This window comes from Micropterus salmoides, unplaced genomic scaffold, assembly GCF_014851395.1.
Source record: "Micropterus salmoides isolate LMB-PRFRI ecotype aquatic unplaced genomic scaffold, ASM1485139v1 Ms_hic_scaffold_8, whole genome shotgun sequence".
NCBI classification, from domain to species: Eukaryota; Metazoa; Chordata; class Actinopteri; order Centrarchiformes; family Centrarchidae; genus Micropterus; species Micropterus salmoides.
Genome location: NW_024044570.1, coordinates 31,808,738 through 31,824,655, shown reverse-complemented (window position 1 = coordinate 31,824,655; position 15,918 = coordinate 31,808,738). Strand labels below are relative to the sequence as shown.

Genomic DNA, 15,918 nt, shown 5'->3' with positions numbered 1-15,918 from the left:
AGAAATGCTAGTCCACGCATAAGTCACACGTTTCTAGATTATAGTGTGTTTTGACTTCCTGGTTGTCTCTTTTTCTCTTGTTAGTTTTGATCTCAGCCGAGAGGTTACCAGCCAACGGAGGAGTTTTTTGCTTCTGCCGCACTGCCAGTGGATCGGCTTTTTTCCACCCGGAACACTCACCGCTGCTGCCTGCCTCACCCTTGGTCGTACCCACTCCCAAGTAGTACTTTTTCTGTTGTTCAAATAAAACTTGTGAACTTACCGCTGCCTCTGGCCGTGTTTGTATCCACACTTGGGTTAAGCCTTAAACAGGACATAACTCTCTCTCCCCATCTGTATGCAATGCCATCCCATCTCCTCCTCCTACTCGAACTGTTACTCTTCCTTCACCTCTTACTCCTCTCCATACTGCTCTTCCTCCTCTTCCGCCTCCTCCTCTTCCTCTTTAGTGTCATCTACCTCTTCCTTCAGATTTCTCTGGATCAATGCAGCTAAACATATAGTATGTTATGGCCGCAGACAGACGGATGCAGTGGATAGATAGACTTACCTACTTAATTTCTGTTTACATTTTACATGACTTTTATACATTTAGCTGACGCTTTTTATCCAAAGCGACTTACAATTGCTATATATGTCAGGGGTTGCACGCCTCTGTTTAATTAACTACACAGTTAAATATGTGGTTTTAATAAGAATGTGGGGTCCTGGTGGGGAGCGACATTTCGTCAGAAGACCTCTTCAGTTCGCAAATGATGAGCGCAGCTCTTACTGGGTGTGACAGAGCTACAATATGATTACAAAAAACAAAACTGCTCAGCTGTCGTGCCCACAGTGCGGCTCCTGCTTCACAGAGGACAAATTAACTTGGCTCAGTTAACTGTTTGAATCGGGTCTATTTTAATACTGTATCATTACATATGAAATTGTTTTATTACAGCTTGGTGCAAAAAGCCAGTTCTTACGACGGTACTGGCATATCTCTCAGAGAGATCAAGGCACATGTTCAAGGACTGACTGGCAGTCTGCCATGTAACTTATGCTGCTTTGCTGAGGAGCAGTCCCTGCAGGATCCACCGCAGGAAGTGTAGGAGCCATGGCTTAAATTTTATAGCTATGGAATCTCACTTAATCCAGCCATATTAGCACATAATTGTGTCTATGATCTGATTTCGAGCAGTCTGAGATTCTGAGAGGAGAAGACCAGTTATAACTAGGATCTATTCATTTGCCATGATCCAGACAATGAACTGGTGCCTGTGGTATGTATAGTCAATATCAAGTATTTTAATTTATGTTGAGTGAGAAACATACTCTTGTTGTGGTGCACAATAAAAATGGATCACCACAACTGATGTCAAATACTAAAAGATGATTATTGCACCCAGGAGACCAAACAAACAAGACGCCAAATCTGTCTGCTCATTCCCTCTCTACCCTCAGTGAGCAGCAGTCTCTTTTATCGTGTTTTTTTAAAAGGCACAAATAGATTATACCATTTGTGGTCAAAACGTCTCGACATCTCACTTTGGTAACAAATCAGCTGGGAGCTGACTGGCTTTTTACAAAAGCACTACACCACCCGATCTCTGACCTGCAGCCCGTCTCAGTACTCTAAGACCTATCTCATTACATTGAGCTGGTGTAATTAGATAGATGCAGCACACATATGTTACAAGCACCTTCAAGAAAACATGTAATGAAAATAAGTCAACACATGTTTATTACAATGTTGAATGATTCATGGGTTTGCACTCAACGCAGACAGACTGCTGTACAAAATGAGTAGATAATGCCCCTCTCTTTCCTCCGAGTGGGGAACCACTGGGGAAGAAAATGTATGTATTCAAGTGCGCACTCCAGTGTCTGTCTGCAGCTGTAGTGATCACTCACAACATGAATTTACATTCACACATTGAGTAAAATATTATCAATATATGTTTTTCAAAGATAACATATAACAGTATAAAAAATAATAGTAAAATGTTATTCATAAAGCACCAATTCATTACAAAGGTATATCATTGCAGTCTAAAATGTGCTCTTTGTAGCATTATTAATTCCAGAAAACACAATTAGATTATGTGTTCATTTTCTCAATTTCTCAGACAAAACATTTAGGGGACATCCTATCCAGTGAGATTCTCTTCAAACATATTTTCCATCAAATCTTTATAACAACAGATCAATACACCAAAAGAATCCAAGTGAGTAAAAGAAGCATCATGTCAACATTTTGCTGTTAACACTTACAGGATGTCTCCTAATGTTTCAAGCAGTATTCAATTTTAGTAAAAAACACTCTTTCGTTTAATCAATATACAGTCAACCAATCCAGGGCGAGCTTTGCATCCTCCCACTCTTTAATGGCCTACTTTCACCTCCATACAGCAAACGATCAGGTTACATGATAGAGTATGTGAGAGGCCCCGAAAAAATGCGCCTCACTGGGACATACTGTAACATATGTTCCTCATTGCTGACAACTGGCACATGCTGACCACTAAATTAAACTCACTCTTTACTGTATGCTGAATCTTTAAGAAGGCATCACAGAGCTTGGAGCAAGTTAAATTTACAGGAGACAGTGACGTTCCTGTGAAATCATGTTCTGTTAGTTTAGAAGACATTAATATTTTAATTATTAATTCATTAATTACAATTAATTAATGTGTAATAAATAAATAAAAATACAGTTACATTTTTGATTTCTTGATGTCATATCTGGTTAGATTTAAATGTGCGCAATAAAGGTATAAAACTTAATCTCAAAAGAAAGACAATTCTGTGCAGCCATTTCAAAGCTTAAAATGTTTAGAAGAAGTTTTATTACAGTAACAAATAACGCAAAACAAATACCAAAGTTTTCTCCTAGCACTCTTTTGATGTTGAGAAAAACACAGAGAATTTCATTGACTTTCAACGCAGTGAACTAGGAGGATGTGAACAGGCACATGAATCTTAAAGGTGTTAATACCTTAGAATGTGAAGTGATAATATCATCTTTAATCACATTTTTCAAAATTTAAACCATTATTTCATCTACCGCTTATATGTATATATTAACAGAACAAATAAAAAAAATAATTAAAAAGCTACTTCATGTAAGGATTATCCCACATTTTGTGCCGGCAAAATATTTCAAATTCATCAAGACTCAACTGTCACTCGAACCATATTTGGCATGTTAGTCTGCTTTAAGATTTGCTTTGCAAGCAAACCAGATTGAATATAAGGAGTCCCAGAAGAGCTTCAGAGTGTGTGGTAGAGGACCAGTGACATTTCTTCTTGTGGTGAGGTTATCTGCTATAATGCATTGTACCATCTCAATGTGTTCCTCATTTTAGAAATGTTATTATTCATTACACTCTGTGGCATGTATTTATATATATATATATTTATATATATTTATATATATATATATTATTTTCCTTGCAACAATATGCTCAGACATTTTTACAATCAGTTGTGTTGTTTCCTCCACTGACTAAAGCATGTTTTCAACAGGATTGTGAAATATAAGATTCTTTTCACAAAAGGAAAGGGTAAGGTATGTGAAACTTTTACCACTGATTATTTTATTTACATATGTAGATGCATTTAGTATGTTTAATCAGTGGTTGGCCTTACAGTAAGAAGGTTTTGGCTTCGAACATAAATCATTTAACATGCATGTAAAAGCAGGATTTTACTGCTGTAGTTGTTGAGGTGGAGCTCATTTACAAATATTCTGTATTGGACTGCAACGAATTATTATTTTTGTTATGAAATAATCTGTTGACTATTTTATTGATTGTTTGGTTTTAAAAATTCAGAGACCCCAAAGTGACACAAGGTTTGTTTTGTCCAAACCTCAACATAATTAAAAATTAATTTAAATTATTAATATAATTAAAAGAAAAAGCAACAAAACTTCACATGTATGAAGCTGGAACCGTGAAATGTTTTTACATGAAAACTTATTTTAACAATCAAAATAGTTGCCAATAAATTTTCAGTAAACCGACTAATTGATTAATTGACTTAATTGTTTCAGGTGTACTTGTAGTTTAACAAGTGCAATATTCCCTCTGAGATGTAGTGGAGTAGAAGTACAAAACAAAATACTCAAGTAAAGTACAAGTACCTCAAAAGTGTACTTAACTGCAGTACTTGAGTAAATGTCCTTTAGTTACATTCCACCACTGAGGATGGCTAGGGGTGTGGAGTTTGCATGTCCTCCCTGTGCTTGCATGGGTTTAATCTCGGAGCTCCGGTTTCCTCCCACAGCAGGACGAGGGAGGTCAATTAACAGCTCTAAATTGGCCGTAGGTGTGAATGTGACCGTGACTGGTTGTCTGTTTCTATGTGATTGCAACCCTCTAAAGGATATGTGGGTGTAGTTACTGGATGGATGTTTAATCAGTGAGCTCCACCAAATAACGGCTAGTGTATATTAGTCTGGAAGGCTGACAGCAGGCTCTTTAGGCACTGTTCAATCAGATGAACAGACAACACAAATATCTGAGATTACTGTTGTCTGACTTTTTGATGTTTTGTTTTTGACACAGACATAAGCTGCCACCATGAGTACAGACGCGGAGATGGCCGTTTATGGCAAAGCTGCCGTTTACCTCCGTAAGCCAGAGAAGGAGAGAATCGAGGCTCAGAGCAAACCTTTTGATGCCAAGTCTGCCTGCTACGTGTCTGATGTCAAGGAGCTGTACTTGAAGGGAACAATCATCAAGAAAGATGGTGGCAAAGTCACCGTCAAACTCCTGGAAGGAAATGAGGTTGGTATCATCATCATCATCATCATCATCATCATCATCATCATCATCATCATCATCATAGTCAGAGTCAACTGGTAATTAAGTATGATCAGTTCTGATTGTGACAAATGTCCTGTTCCAGGAGAGGACAGTTAAAGAAGATGAAGTCTTCCCAATGAACCCTCCCAAGTTCGACAAAATTGAGGACATGGTCATGATGACCCATCTCAATGAAGCCTCTGTGCTTTATAACCTCAAAGAGCGTTATGCAGCATGGATGATCTACGTAAGACATTCCGCCTAATGACAAAAGATAAGTAGTGAAAATTTAGACATAGAGTTAACGGTTGATTCTCTGCGATCACTTTCAGACCTACTCTGGGTTGTTCTGTGCCACTGTGAACCCCTACAAGTGGCTTCCAGTGTACGATGCTGAAGTTGTAAGTGCCTATAGAGGCAAGAAGCGTATGGAGGCTCCACCCCACATCTTCTCAGTCTCTGACAACGCTTTTCAGTTCATGCTTACTGGTAAGTCTTTACCATACCAATGTAGAGTATGTCAGTGTGAGGGTACTGTCGCAGAAATCCACAGTTAATTCCTTTGTTTTCCCATTAACAGATAGAGAGAACCAGTCTGTCTTGATCACGTAAGTTTCTCATTTGTTGACTTTGTTTAACATTGTCAAATATCTTGATTAAATTCTCATAAGTCTGTGTGTATGACTAGTGGAGAATCTGGAGCTGGAAAGACTGTGAACACCAAGCGTGTCATCCAGTACTTTGCAACAATCTCAGTTGGTGGAGACAAGAAGAAGGACACATCAAAGGTGGAGTAGATTACTGTAGGATGATTACAATTCAATGTTCTGTAAGAACAGAATATTTGACCAGGGGGAAGATATTGTAATTTTCTGATGTCACTTCTAAACTTTGATTCTAGGGGTCACTGGAGGATCAGATTATTGCTGCCAATCCCCTGCTGGAGGCCTATGGTAACGCCAAAACTGTGAGGAATGACAACTCTTCTCGTTTTGTAAGTATGGAGGGATTTCTACACATGAGAGGTGTTGTTACAGATTCCCTGTGTGGAGGGATGTTAAAAATGCCTTTGTTCCAAACAGGGTAAATTCATCAGAATCCATTTCGGCGCAACTGGCAAACTGGCTAGTGCTGATATTGAGACATGTAAGTAACAATCCTCATAGTACACACAAATGACTGCATTTGAGAATGGGCCAGGCTGTGACTAATGAACAATATTTGTAGATCTGCTGGAGAAGTCTAGAGTGACATTCCAGCTTCCTGATGAAAGAGGCTACCACATCTTCTACCAGATGATGACCAACCACAAACCCGAGCTGATTGGTAAACAGACTAAGTTGTTGCACAGTGATAAACTTTCTTACATTCTTCATATAAAACAAATCTATTGAGTTTCTAACCCTTTTTTTGATCTCCAGAATTGTCACTCATCACAACCAACCCCTACGACTTCCCCATGTGCAGCCAGGGTCAGATCACTGTGGCCAGCATTGATGACAAAGTTGAGCTGGAAGCCACTGATGTGAGTGACCTTCAAAACATTTAAATATACTTTGTGCATTAAATGCAACATTAGAACTGCTCTTTTAAATGTATTTTTCTAAAGTCATTGTGTTTTGTGTGGACACCTCCTCTGAACACAGAACGCTATTGATATCCTGGGCTTCAGTAATGAAGAGAAGATGAGCATCTACAAGATGACTGGTGCTGTGCTTCACCATGGCAACATGAAGTTCAAGCAGAAGCAGCGTGAGGAGCAGGCTGAGCCTGATGGCACAGAGGGTGAGTATTTAATGTCAGCTCAAAGTGAATAGTTTGGGAACAGCAGTGGTAAAGTTCTTCACCGCCTGGTTTCTGTTACATCATGATGGTTAATCACATACTGTACGTATTAACTATAAATCACTATTTTCAGATGCTGACAAGGTTGCTTACTTGCTGGGTCTGAACTCCGCTGACATGCTGAAGGCTCTGTGCTATCCCAGAGTGAAGGTCGGAAATGAGTTTGTCACCAAGGGACAGACTGTACCTCAGGTAAATTAAGATATACTGGTATCAATTTTCAGTTTTAATTTTCATGTAGTGCATCTGTATTTATATCAGAAGTCTACTTTTGATCAATTCATTTACCTCATCAGAGGAAGTTCAGAATATCATTAAACCAGCATTTTTGAAAATAGATGATTACTTTAATCAAATCACATCCTTTGATTTTATTCAGGTGATGAACGCAGTGCCTGCCCTGGCCAAGTCTATCTATGAGAGGATGTTCTTGTGGATGGTCATCCGCATCAACCAGATGTTGGACACTAAACAGTCAAGGCAGTACTTCATTGGTGTCCTGGATATTGCTGGCTTTGAAATCTTTGATGTAAGCTTCATTTCCAATACTGATACTTTTCACGACAGAATCATTCTTATTGCCTAAAAGAGATTAATCTGATTATTTTTCCCCTCACAGTACAACAGCATGGAGCAGCTGTGCATCAACTTCACCAATGAGAAACTGCAACAGTTCTTCAACCACCACATGTTTGTCCTGGAGCAAGAGGAGTACAAGAAGGAGGGTATTATCTGGGAGTTCATTGACTTCGGCATGGACTTGGCTGCCTGCATTGAGCTGATTGAAAAGGTAATGACTGAATTTTGTGATTCTTTGTAATTGTTCTTAATTTGACTTAATGTATCACTTAATGACAAACTTCTCCAAATTTCCTCCAAGCCCATGGGCATCTTCTCCATCCTTGAAGAGGAGTGCATGTTCCCCAAGGCCACAGACACTTCCTTCAAGAATAAGCTTTATGACCAGCATCTTGGCAAAAACAAAGCATTTGAGAAACCAAAGCCCGCCAAAGGCAAGGCTGAGGCCCACTTCTCCCTGGTGCACTATGCTGGTACCGTGGACTACAATATCTCCGGCTGGCTGGACAAGAACAAGGATCCACTGAATGATTCTGTTGTGCAGCTGTACCAGAAGTCCTCAGTTAAACTGTTGTCTACTCTGTATCCTCCTGTTGTTGAAGGTAGGATAGTAACTTCATAAACAGATTTTAAGGTTGTAGATTCTGTATATTTTTTATCTTACTGTAGCATGTTTTATGTATGTCTCGCCCTAACAAAACATGTGATCTTAAAATTATCAACAGAGACCGGTGGCGCCAAGAAGGGAGGCAAGAAGAAGGGTGGTTCTATGCAGACCGTGTCTTCACAGTTCAGGGTAAGGTTCAACATTGCAAACTTGGGTATACACTACATCTCAGTTCATACTCAAACTCACAATTGTTGCATTTCATGACAAGTGTTACCATTTTGGATCTACAGGAGAACTTGGGCAAGCTGATGACTAACTTGAGGAGCACCCATCCTCACTTTGTGCGCTGCCTGATTCCCAATGAGTCAAAGACTCCAGGTACATACAGAACATAATCTCAATGGAGTCTTTGAGGAGTGGTTTTGATTTCTTGGTATGGTTTCTTTAATTTAGAGCTGCTTCAACAAAAAGATTTTTTATTCAAAGAAGAAGAATAGAAGAATTCACTATAAAATGTGTTTTTTACAGGTCTGATGGAGAACTTCCTGGTCATCCACCAGCTCAGGTGTAACGGTGTGCTGGAGGGTATCAGAATCTGCAGAAAAGGTTTCCCCAGCAGAATCCTCTATGGTGACTTCAAGCAGAGGTATCAGTGAATATTTTAATACAGTTTTTTGAGACTATTGAAAGAAAATGCTCACACTGACCATTCACTCTCTCACAAAAGGTACAAGGTGCTCAATGCCAGTGTCATTCCTGAGGGCCAGTTCATTGATAACAAGAAGGCTTCAGAGAAGCTGCTTGGCTCAATTGATGTCAATCATGATGAGTACAGATTCGGACACACCAAGGTAAGAACCATCACTGCATCCATACTTTAGTGTAATTACCAAGGAGCATATGTTTTTCAGTTCATTTTTTGGGACCGTACACAAGAGATAGAAGAGTTTATTGATTTTGATGGGAAATTAGGTCACTGGCCAAAGAACAGGTATAGGAAAAGATAAAGATGCCTTGTTACACCTGAACCAAGAGGATTATACCCCAGCTTCTTTCTGTCATAGAGTCTGCAGTTATTTCTTGTTAAATTTTACTCCGAACAGATTTCATTGGATTTTCACAAAATTTGGGACCTTAGTTGAGTCTGCAAAGAAGTTCATTTTTCCATTTTTCCATTTGATTGTCCTCTAATTGACTGCCTACTTCTTCTATGGTCTACCTGACATAAACGGCAGTACTTTGTGCATACATTACAAGCAACCAAATTTAAAATGCACATGTTCACCAATTGACCCTGTAAAACGTCATCGCATTCTGTCAAAGGTGGTGCTGAAGAATTGTAATAAATTTGAATTGCCATTTAAATAACCATAACTCAATAATCAATGTTTGGGTCACTTAAAATTTGGTACAATTTACAATTGTAAATATGACAGTATACAGTATTTTGATACAGATTCTGATCCTGATGCAGATTCAAAAAATCTATCCATGTTTTCTTACTTGATGATTGTGTGGGGTACGCACTCTCTGAGTCCTTTCTGGTTTAATGTTCAGTTAAATAGTAGTTTACAGTGTATAGTACAGAAATAAAGTAACATACTAGTTTCTGTTCATTCAGGTGTTCTTCAAGGCCGGTCTGCTGGGTCTCCTTGAGGAGATGAGAGATGAAAAGCTGGCTTCTCTGGTCACCATGACTCAGGCTCTCTGCCGTGGTTACCTTATGAGAAAGGAGTTTGTTGAAATGATGGCGAGGAGGTACGTTCAAAAAACAGCTCATTTAGAGGGCACATTCATCGTATGAATCATTAAGAATGACTTTGTCCATAAGAACGACTTGTTGTCCTCAGGGATGCTGTATATACCATCCAGTACAACGTCCGCTCATTCATGAATGTGAAACACTGGCCATGGATGAAGGTGTACTACAAGATCAAGCCTCTGCTGAAGAGTGCTGAAACTGAGAAGGAGCTGGCCCAGATGAAGGAGAACTACGGAAAGATGCAATCAGACTTGGCTGCGGCCCTGGCCAAGAAGAAGGAACTGGAGGAGAAGATGGTGTCCCTTCTGCAGGAGAAGAATGATCTGCAGCTGCAAGTAGCATCTGTAAGTACACATCAACAGAGAGTTGAGCTTTTTCATGTTTTTCAGTGGTTAGCTATGTGCAAACGTCTATTTTCTAAAATAAACTAGGAATCAGAGAATCTGTCAGATGCTGAGGAGAGATGTGAAGGACTCATCAAGAGTAAGATTCAGCTGGAGGCCAAACTCAAAGAGACAACTGAGAGACTGGAAGATGAAGAGGAAATCAATGCTGAGCTCACTGGCAAGAAGAGAAAGCTGGAGGATGAATGTTCGGAGCTCAAGAAGGATATTGATGACCTGGAGCTTACCTTGGCCAAAGTGGAGAAGGAGAAACATGCCACTGAGAACAAGGTGTGTAAATATTAATACGTCTAGCAGATCAAGTAACATTTAAGCATTACCATGTAATAACAATATTTTTCTTGCAAACTTAGGTGAAGAACCTGACCGAGGAGATGGCCTCTCAGGATGAGAGCATCGCTAAGCTGACCAAGGAAAAGAAAGCCCTTCAGGAGGCTCATCAGCAGACTCTTGATGACCTGCAGGCTGAGGAAGACAAAGTCAACACTCTGACCAAGGCCAAGACCAAGCTTGAGCAGCAAGTGGATGATGTAAGTTTACAAAGTCTCTTGGATTGGAAAAGCAAGATTCTCCTTGAACGTGATGATTAAAAACTCATATTAATGTTCAGCTTGAGGGTTCTCTGGAGCAAGAGAAGAAGCTGCGTATGGACCTTGAGAGAGCCAAGAGGAAGCTGGAGGGTGATCTGAAACTGGCGCAGGAATCCATCATGGATCTTGAGAATGACAAGCAGCAGTCTGACGAGAAACTGAAGAAGTAACGTTGTTTGAATTTGTACAACCATTCCTTTAAAATGATGATCAGCTGCAGGAACTCTTACTATGTATGCTATCTATTATTCTCACAGGAAAGACTTTGAGATCAGTCAGCTCCTTAGCAAGATTGAGGATGAGCAGTCAATGGGTGCTCAGCTTCAGAAGAAGATCAAGGAGCTTCAGGTGAAATATTGTGTGTCATCAAACATTACTGTAGGCTTTTCCTGTTTTGTGTGAAAAAAAGGTAAAGTTTACTGAAAGACAACACACCTACATTCAACAGGCCCGTATTGAGGAACTGGAGGAGGAGATTGAGGCTGAGCGTGCTGCTCGTGCCAAGGTTGAGAAGCAGAGAGCTGACCTCTCCAGGGAACTTGAGGAGATCAGTGAGAGGCTAGAGGAGGCCGGTGGTGCCACTGCTGCTCAGATTGAGATGAACAAGAAGCGTGAAGCTGAGTTCCAGAAGCTCCGCCGTGACCTTGAGGAGGCGACTCTGCAGCATGAAGCCACGGCTGCCGCTCTTCGCAAGAAGCAGGCTGACAGCGTAGCTGAGCTGGGAGAGCAGATCGACAACCTCCAGCGTGTCAAGCAGAAGCTTGAGAAGGAAAAGAGTGAATACAAGATGGAGATTGATGACCTCTCCAGCAACATGGAGGCTGTTGCTAAAGCAAAGGTACACAATACATTCAATTATTTAATACACATATTAGTTAGTCAATAAGTTAAAATATGATCACTGATCTGATCTCTCTTTTACTCATTAGGGAAATCTTGAAAAGATGTGCCGTACTCTTGAGGACCAACTAAGTGAACTGAAGACCAAGAATGATGAAAATGTCCGTCAAATCAATGACAGTGGTGCACAGAAAGCACGTCTCCTGACAGAAAATGGTATCTACAAGTTATCAGTTATCTGTTGAGTGTTATTAAGAAACGTCACCCAAACTAATCATGACATCTTTCACACAAGGTGAGTTCAGCCGTCAAATTGAAGAGAAAGAAGCTCTTGTCTCTCAGCTGACCAGAGGCAAACAGGCCTTCACACAGCAGATTGAGGAGCTGAAGAGACAGGTTGAAGAGGAGGTTAAGGTAAGAAAACGTTGAGTGTACCAACAATACTTCCTGTGTGTTATTTCAACATTTTGCACACTGAATATTGTTTCTTCCACCAGGCCAAGAATGCTCTTGCCCATGGACTGCAATCAGCCCGCCATGACTGTGATCTGCTGAGGGAGCAGTTTGAGGAGGAGCAGGAGGCCAAGGCTGAGCTGCAGCGTGGAATGTCCAAGGCCAACAGTGAGGTGGCTCAGTGGAGAACTAAGTATGAAACTGATGCTATCCAGCGCACTGAGGAGCTTGAGGAAAGCAAGTGAGTAACTTTCAAACAATAAATGTCCAGAAGTGCAGCATTTTAGCATAGCTCAACTGACAATGGTACTGCTTCTATCAATGCTTGCATTTAAGCAAATATCCAAACATTTAATTATTATTATTTTATTTCATATATTACTGGAAAAATATTATATATATTAAATTAAGAATGTGTAACTTTCTTTAACTGAGAATCAACCTGCACCCCTTTCAAACAGGAAAAAGCTGGCCCAGCGCCTTCAGGAGGCTGAGGAGCAGATTGAGGCTGTGAACTCCAAGTGTGCTTCTCTGGAGAAAACCAAACAGAGGCTCCAGAGTGAGGTGGAGGACCTCATGATTGATGTGGAGAGAGCCAATGGGCTGGCCGCCAACCTGGACAAGAAGCAGAGGAACTTTGACAAGGTAACATTTACTTTGTGCGACCATAACATCGAATCAAAGAAAACTAACATGATGTGTATTGATTATTTAGTAAGTAAACTCTATTAATTGTGTTATTCAGGTGTTGGCAGAGTGGAAACAGAAGTATGAGGAGGGTCAGGCAGAGCTTGAGGGAGCACAGAAGGAGGCTCGTACTCTCAGCACTGAGCTGTTCAAGATGAAGAACTCTTATGAGGAAGCTCTGGATCAGCTGGAGACCATGAAGCGTGAAAACAAGAACCTGCAACGTGAGTTCCGACAGCTAACATTTGCTTTCTTACGCTGTATTGTATGTACGCTTAACAGTATTAAACACATGCATCTCTCTGCAGAGGAGATCTCAGATCTGACTGAACAGATTGGTGAGACCGGTAAGAGCATCCATGAGCTGGAGAAATCCAAGAAGCAGGTGGAGACGGAGAAGGCTGAGATCCAGACAGCTCTTGAAGAGGCTGAGGTAACTTTCTTTTATTTCTTTTCTTCTGAAAGAAATTTCTAAATGATGGACAAATATAAATGTAACTTTGATTACTTCAACTGCAGAGGGCCTTGAACATATTTTAGTATGACGCTTCCTTGGTTTCTGATCTGCTCCCCCCTGCCCTGTTAAATTTAATTTCTGTTACTGCGTTATACCGCTTCCTGTATTTCTTCCAAAATCTAGTATTTCAGCAGACAGAATCCCTACATTTCCTAACAAGGCTTTTATTGCAGGGTAGGGTGTTGTGGCAAATTCAGTGACTTGCACGGCTCCCTTACAGTAAAAATTAAGTTATTGCCATCATGTGGCACCTACATTTTACAACAAGATACAACTGTCTGCGACATAAACACACATTCACCCACAGTGACTGAAATACAACAATAACACTTTAGATGAGTAATCCAGATGGATATGTCCATTATGCTTTGTTGACATGCACATTATATAACAGCACCAGGAGTATTTAGGAACTTCCTTTATTTATTCATGGCAACTCAGCCACCCACAGCAAGTATTTGAGACCTGGCCTTTATTTAACCACCAGCTTTATTTGATGAAATACGGTATTTTAAAAGGTTTTAAAGGCAGAAATTCACATTTTTTTCTCTGATATCATTAGGGAACTCTGGAACATGAAGAGTCTAAGATCCTGCGTGTCCAGCTGGAGCTCAACCAGATTAAGGGTGAGGTGGACAGGAAGCTGGCAGAGAAAGATGAGGAGATGGAGCAGATCAAGAGGAACAGCCAGAGGGTGATTGACTCCATGCAGAGCACTCTGGATTCTGAGGTCAGGAGCAGGAACGATGCCCTGAGAATCAAGAAGAAGATGGAGGGAGACCTGAATGAGATGGAGATTCAGTTGAGCCATGCCAATCGCCAGGCTTCTGAGTCCCAGAAGCAGCTGAGGAACGTGCAGGCACAGCTGAAGGTATTGTAAGACACAGAGCTGTTGCACAGGCTAAGGTCAATGCTCCTATTTTGTACTCATGTGAATATTTTCCTGATGTTTTTTCACCAGGATGCTCAACTGCACCTTGATGATGCTGTCAGAGCCCAGGATGACCTCAAGGAACAAGCTGCTATGGTGGACCGCAGGAACGGTCTCATGGTGGCTGAAATTGAGGAACTTAGAGCTGCTCTGGAACAGACAGAGAGAAGCCGCAAAATCGCTGAGCAGGAGCTGGTGGACGCCAGTGAGCGTGTTGGACTTCTGCACTCTCAGGTGAACAAAACAATCATTCCTTTTTCTAAATAACATGTGAAAAATCAGTCATGTGTTGACTTAAGTGACTAAATCTGTTTACTTTTTAGAACACAAGCCTTCTGAACACCAAGAAGAAGCTTGAGTCTGACCTGGTCCAGATCCAGAGTGAAGTGGATGACACTGTTCAGGAAGCAAGGAATGCAGAGGAGAAAGCCAAGAAGGCCATCACTGATGTAGGTTTAACTTTCCTTTGTTCTTAATTGTACATAATGTAACGTAATGTGTTTTTTTCAAAATATTTCTCATTAACATTTCATGCCGTCTCCTTCAGGCTGCTATGATGGCTGAGGAGCTGAAGAAGGAGCAGGATACTAGCTCTCACCTGGAGAGGATGAAGAAGAACCTGGAGGTCGCTGTTAAGGACCTGCAGCACCGCCTGGATGAGGCTGAGAACCTGGCCATGAAGGGTGGCAAGAAGCAGCTCCAGAAACTTGAGTCTAGGGTAAGACAACTGTGTTAAGATTTGTAGTTGAACAAATGTAAGAAAAGATTTGGATCCTAATATTTGATGAATTGTCTGTTCTTTTGAAGGTGCGTGAGCTGGAGACAGAGGTTGAGGCTGAGCAGAGACGTGGAGCGGATGCTGTTAAGGGTGTCCGCAAATATGAGAGGAGAGTAAAGGAGCTCACCTATCAGGTACAGTCACTTTGAAAGTTAACATGTACAAATCAGTCTAACATATTATTATTACATCTAACATTTAAACATGCAAATTTACTTTCTATCACAGACTGAAGAGGACAAGAAAAACGTTACCAGGCTGCAGGATCTGGTTGACAAGTTGCAGCTCAAGGTGAAGGCCTACAAGAGGCAGGCTGAGGAAGCGGTAAGGACAAAACTTTTACAATGAGGAAATGATTTATATAATAGTAATAGTTAATAATAGTTTCGTGTACAGCAGACCATGAAGGCCTTTTTGACCATTTAAACATTTTCTGCATCTTGTATTCCAGGAGGAGCAGGCCAATGTTCATCTGTCCAAGTGCAGGAAGATCCAGCATGAGCTGGAGGAGGCTGAGGAGCGCGCTGACATTGCAGAGTCCCAGGTCAACAAACTGAGAGCAAAGAGCCGTGACTCTGGAAAGGTAAATATACAGCTGTTTAGTCAAAAATAATTAAAACAGCAATCATCATTATTCAATTCATACCTACTGTATCTGTTAGTGTTATTTTCACCGGACACAGCGTTATGTGTAAATACTATAAAATGAACAGATAAAAAGGATTGTCACCTGAAGCTTATTGAAATCAAACTCACATAAATCATTCATCTGTTTTTTACAGGGAAAAGAAGCAGCTGAGTAAAGCACACCGAGTGTTTCCCTGTTGTTTCTCTGTGTTGAATCATATAATATGATATAATTCATTCTGAAACAATAAAGATTTAGCTGTTGTTCTTAGATTGCTGTCTGTGGTACTTTGAGGTCATTGCTGAAAGCTAGCCAATGTGAGATCTGAATCATCTGTAACACTGGAGAAGGACTTATGTTTTTAATTTTAGGAGGTAGGTGATGGGCCAATGGCAAGGGCAAGGTCAGCAGCGACAAAACGTAGCAAAACGTTTTTTTCAATGGAAACTGTGCACTGCATTTTCCTGCCTTTTTAACACCGTTGTGTTTACAAACTTACAGTAT

The 15,918-nt window shown here is 40.7% G+C and overlaps 1 protein-coding gene across 2 annotated transcripts; it reads left to right on the top strand.

The window, feature by feature from the left end:
* The first annotated feature begins 4,564 nt into the window (after positions 1-4,564).
* LOC119893047 (myosin heavy chain, fast skeletal muscle-like) lies at positions 4,565-15,684 on the top strand. 2 transcript variants are annotated; one of them, XM_038704974.1, is made up of 39 exons: positions 4,565-4,772; positions 4,894-5,037; positions 5,123-5,279; positions 5,371-5,398; positions 5,479-5,578; positions 5,692-5,784; positions 5,873-5,936; positions 6,018-6,116; positions 6,212-6,315; positions 6,437-6,575; positions 6,709-6,827; positions 7,015-7,164; positions 7,255-7,425; positions 7,516-7,816; positions 7,940-8,010; positions 8,115-8,202; positions 8,353-8,470; positions 8,552-8,675; positions 9,446-9,582; positions 9,675-9,930; positions 10,018-10,260; positions 10,344-10,520; positions 10,601-10,746; positions 10,838-10,928; positions 11,029-11,418; positions 11,510-11,636; positions 11,716-11,834; positions 11,918-12,114; positions 12,335-12,518; positions 12,619-12,784; positions 12,869-12,993; positions 13,640-13,948; positions 14,039-14,242; positions 14,332-14,457; positions 14,556-14,726; positions 14,816-14,920; positions 15,015-15,110; positions 15,238-15,369; positions 15,569-15,684. In XM_038704974.1, the coding sequence occupies exons 1-39, from the start codon at positions 4,566-4,568 to the stop codon at positions 15,587-15,589; spliced, it is 5,799 nt and encodes a 1,932-aa protein (XP_038560902.1). In that variant the 5' UTR covers position 4,565; the 3' UTR covers positions 15,590-15,684. The 2 variants fall into 2 exon arrangements, with proteins under 2 accessions (XP_038560902.1, XP_038560903.1); XM_038704975.1 differs by lacking the exon at positions 15,569-15,684 and having other exon boundaries at positions 15,238-15,399.
* The last annotated feature ends 234 nt before the right edge of the window (positions 15,685-15,918 follow it).

Excerpts from the sequence above, each read along its gene's own strand:
- LOC119893047 (XM_038704975.1), top strand. The coding sequence starts at position 4,566 with ATGAGTACAGACGCGGAGATGGCCGTTTATGGCAAAGCTGCCGTTTAC. Across the intron at positions 6,828-7,014 it reads AGGGACAGACTGTACCTCAG|GTGATGAACGCAGTGCCTGC; the intron begins GTAAATTAAGAT and ends GATTTTATTCAG. Across the intron at positions 8,676-9,445 it reads ACAGATTCGGACACACCAAG|GTGTTCTTCAAGGCCGGTCT; the intron begins GTAAGAACCATC and ends CTGTTCATTCAG.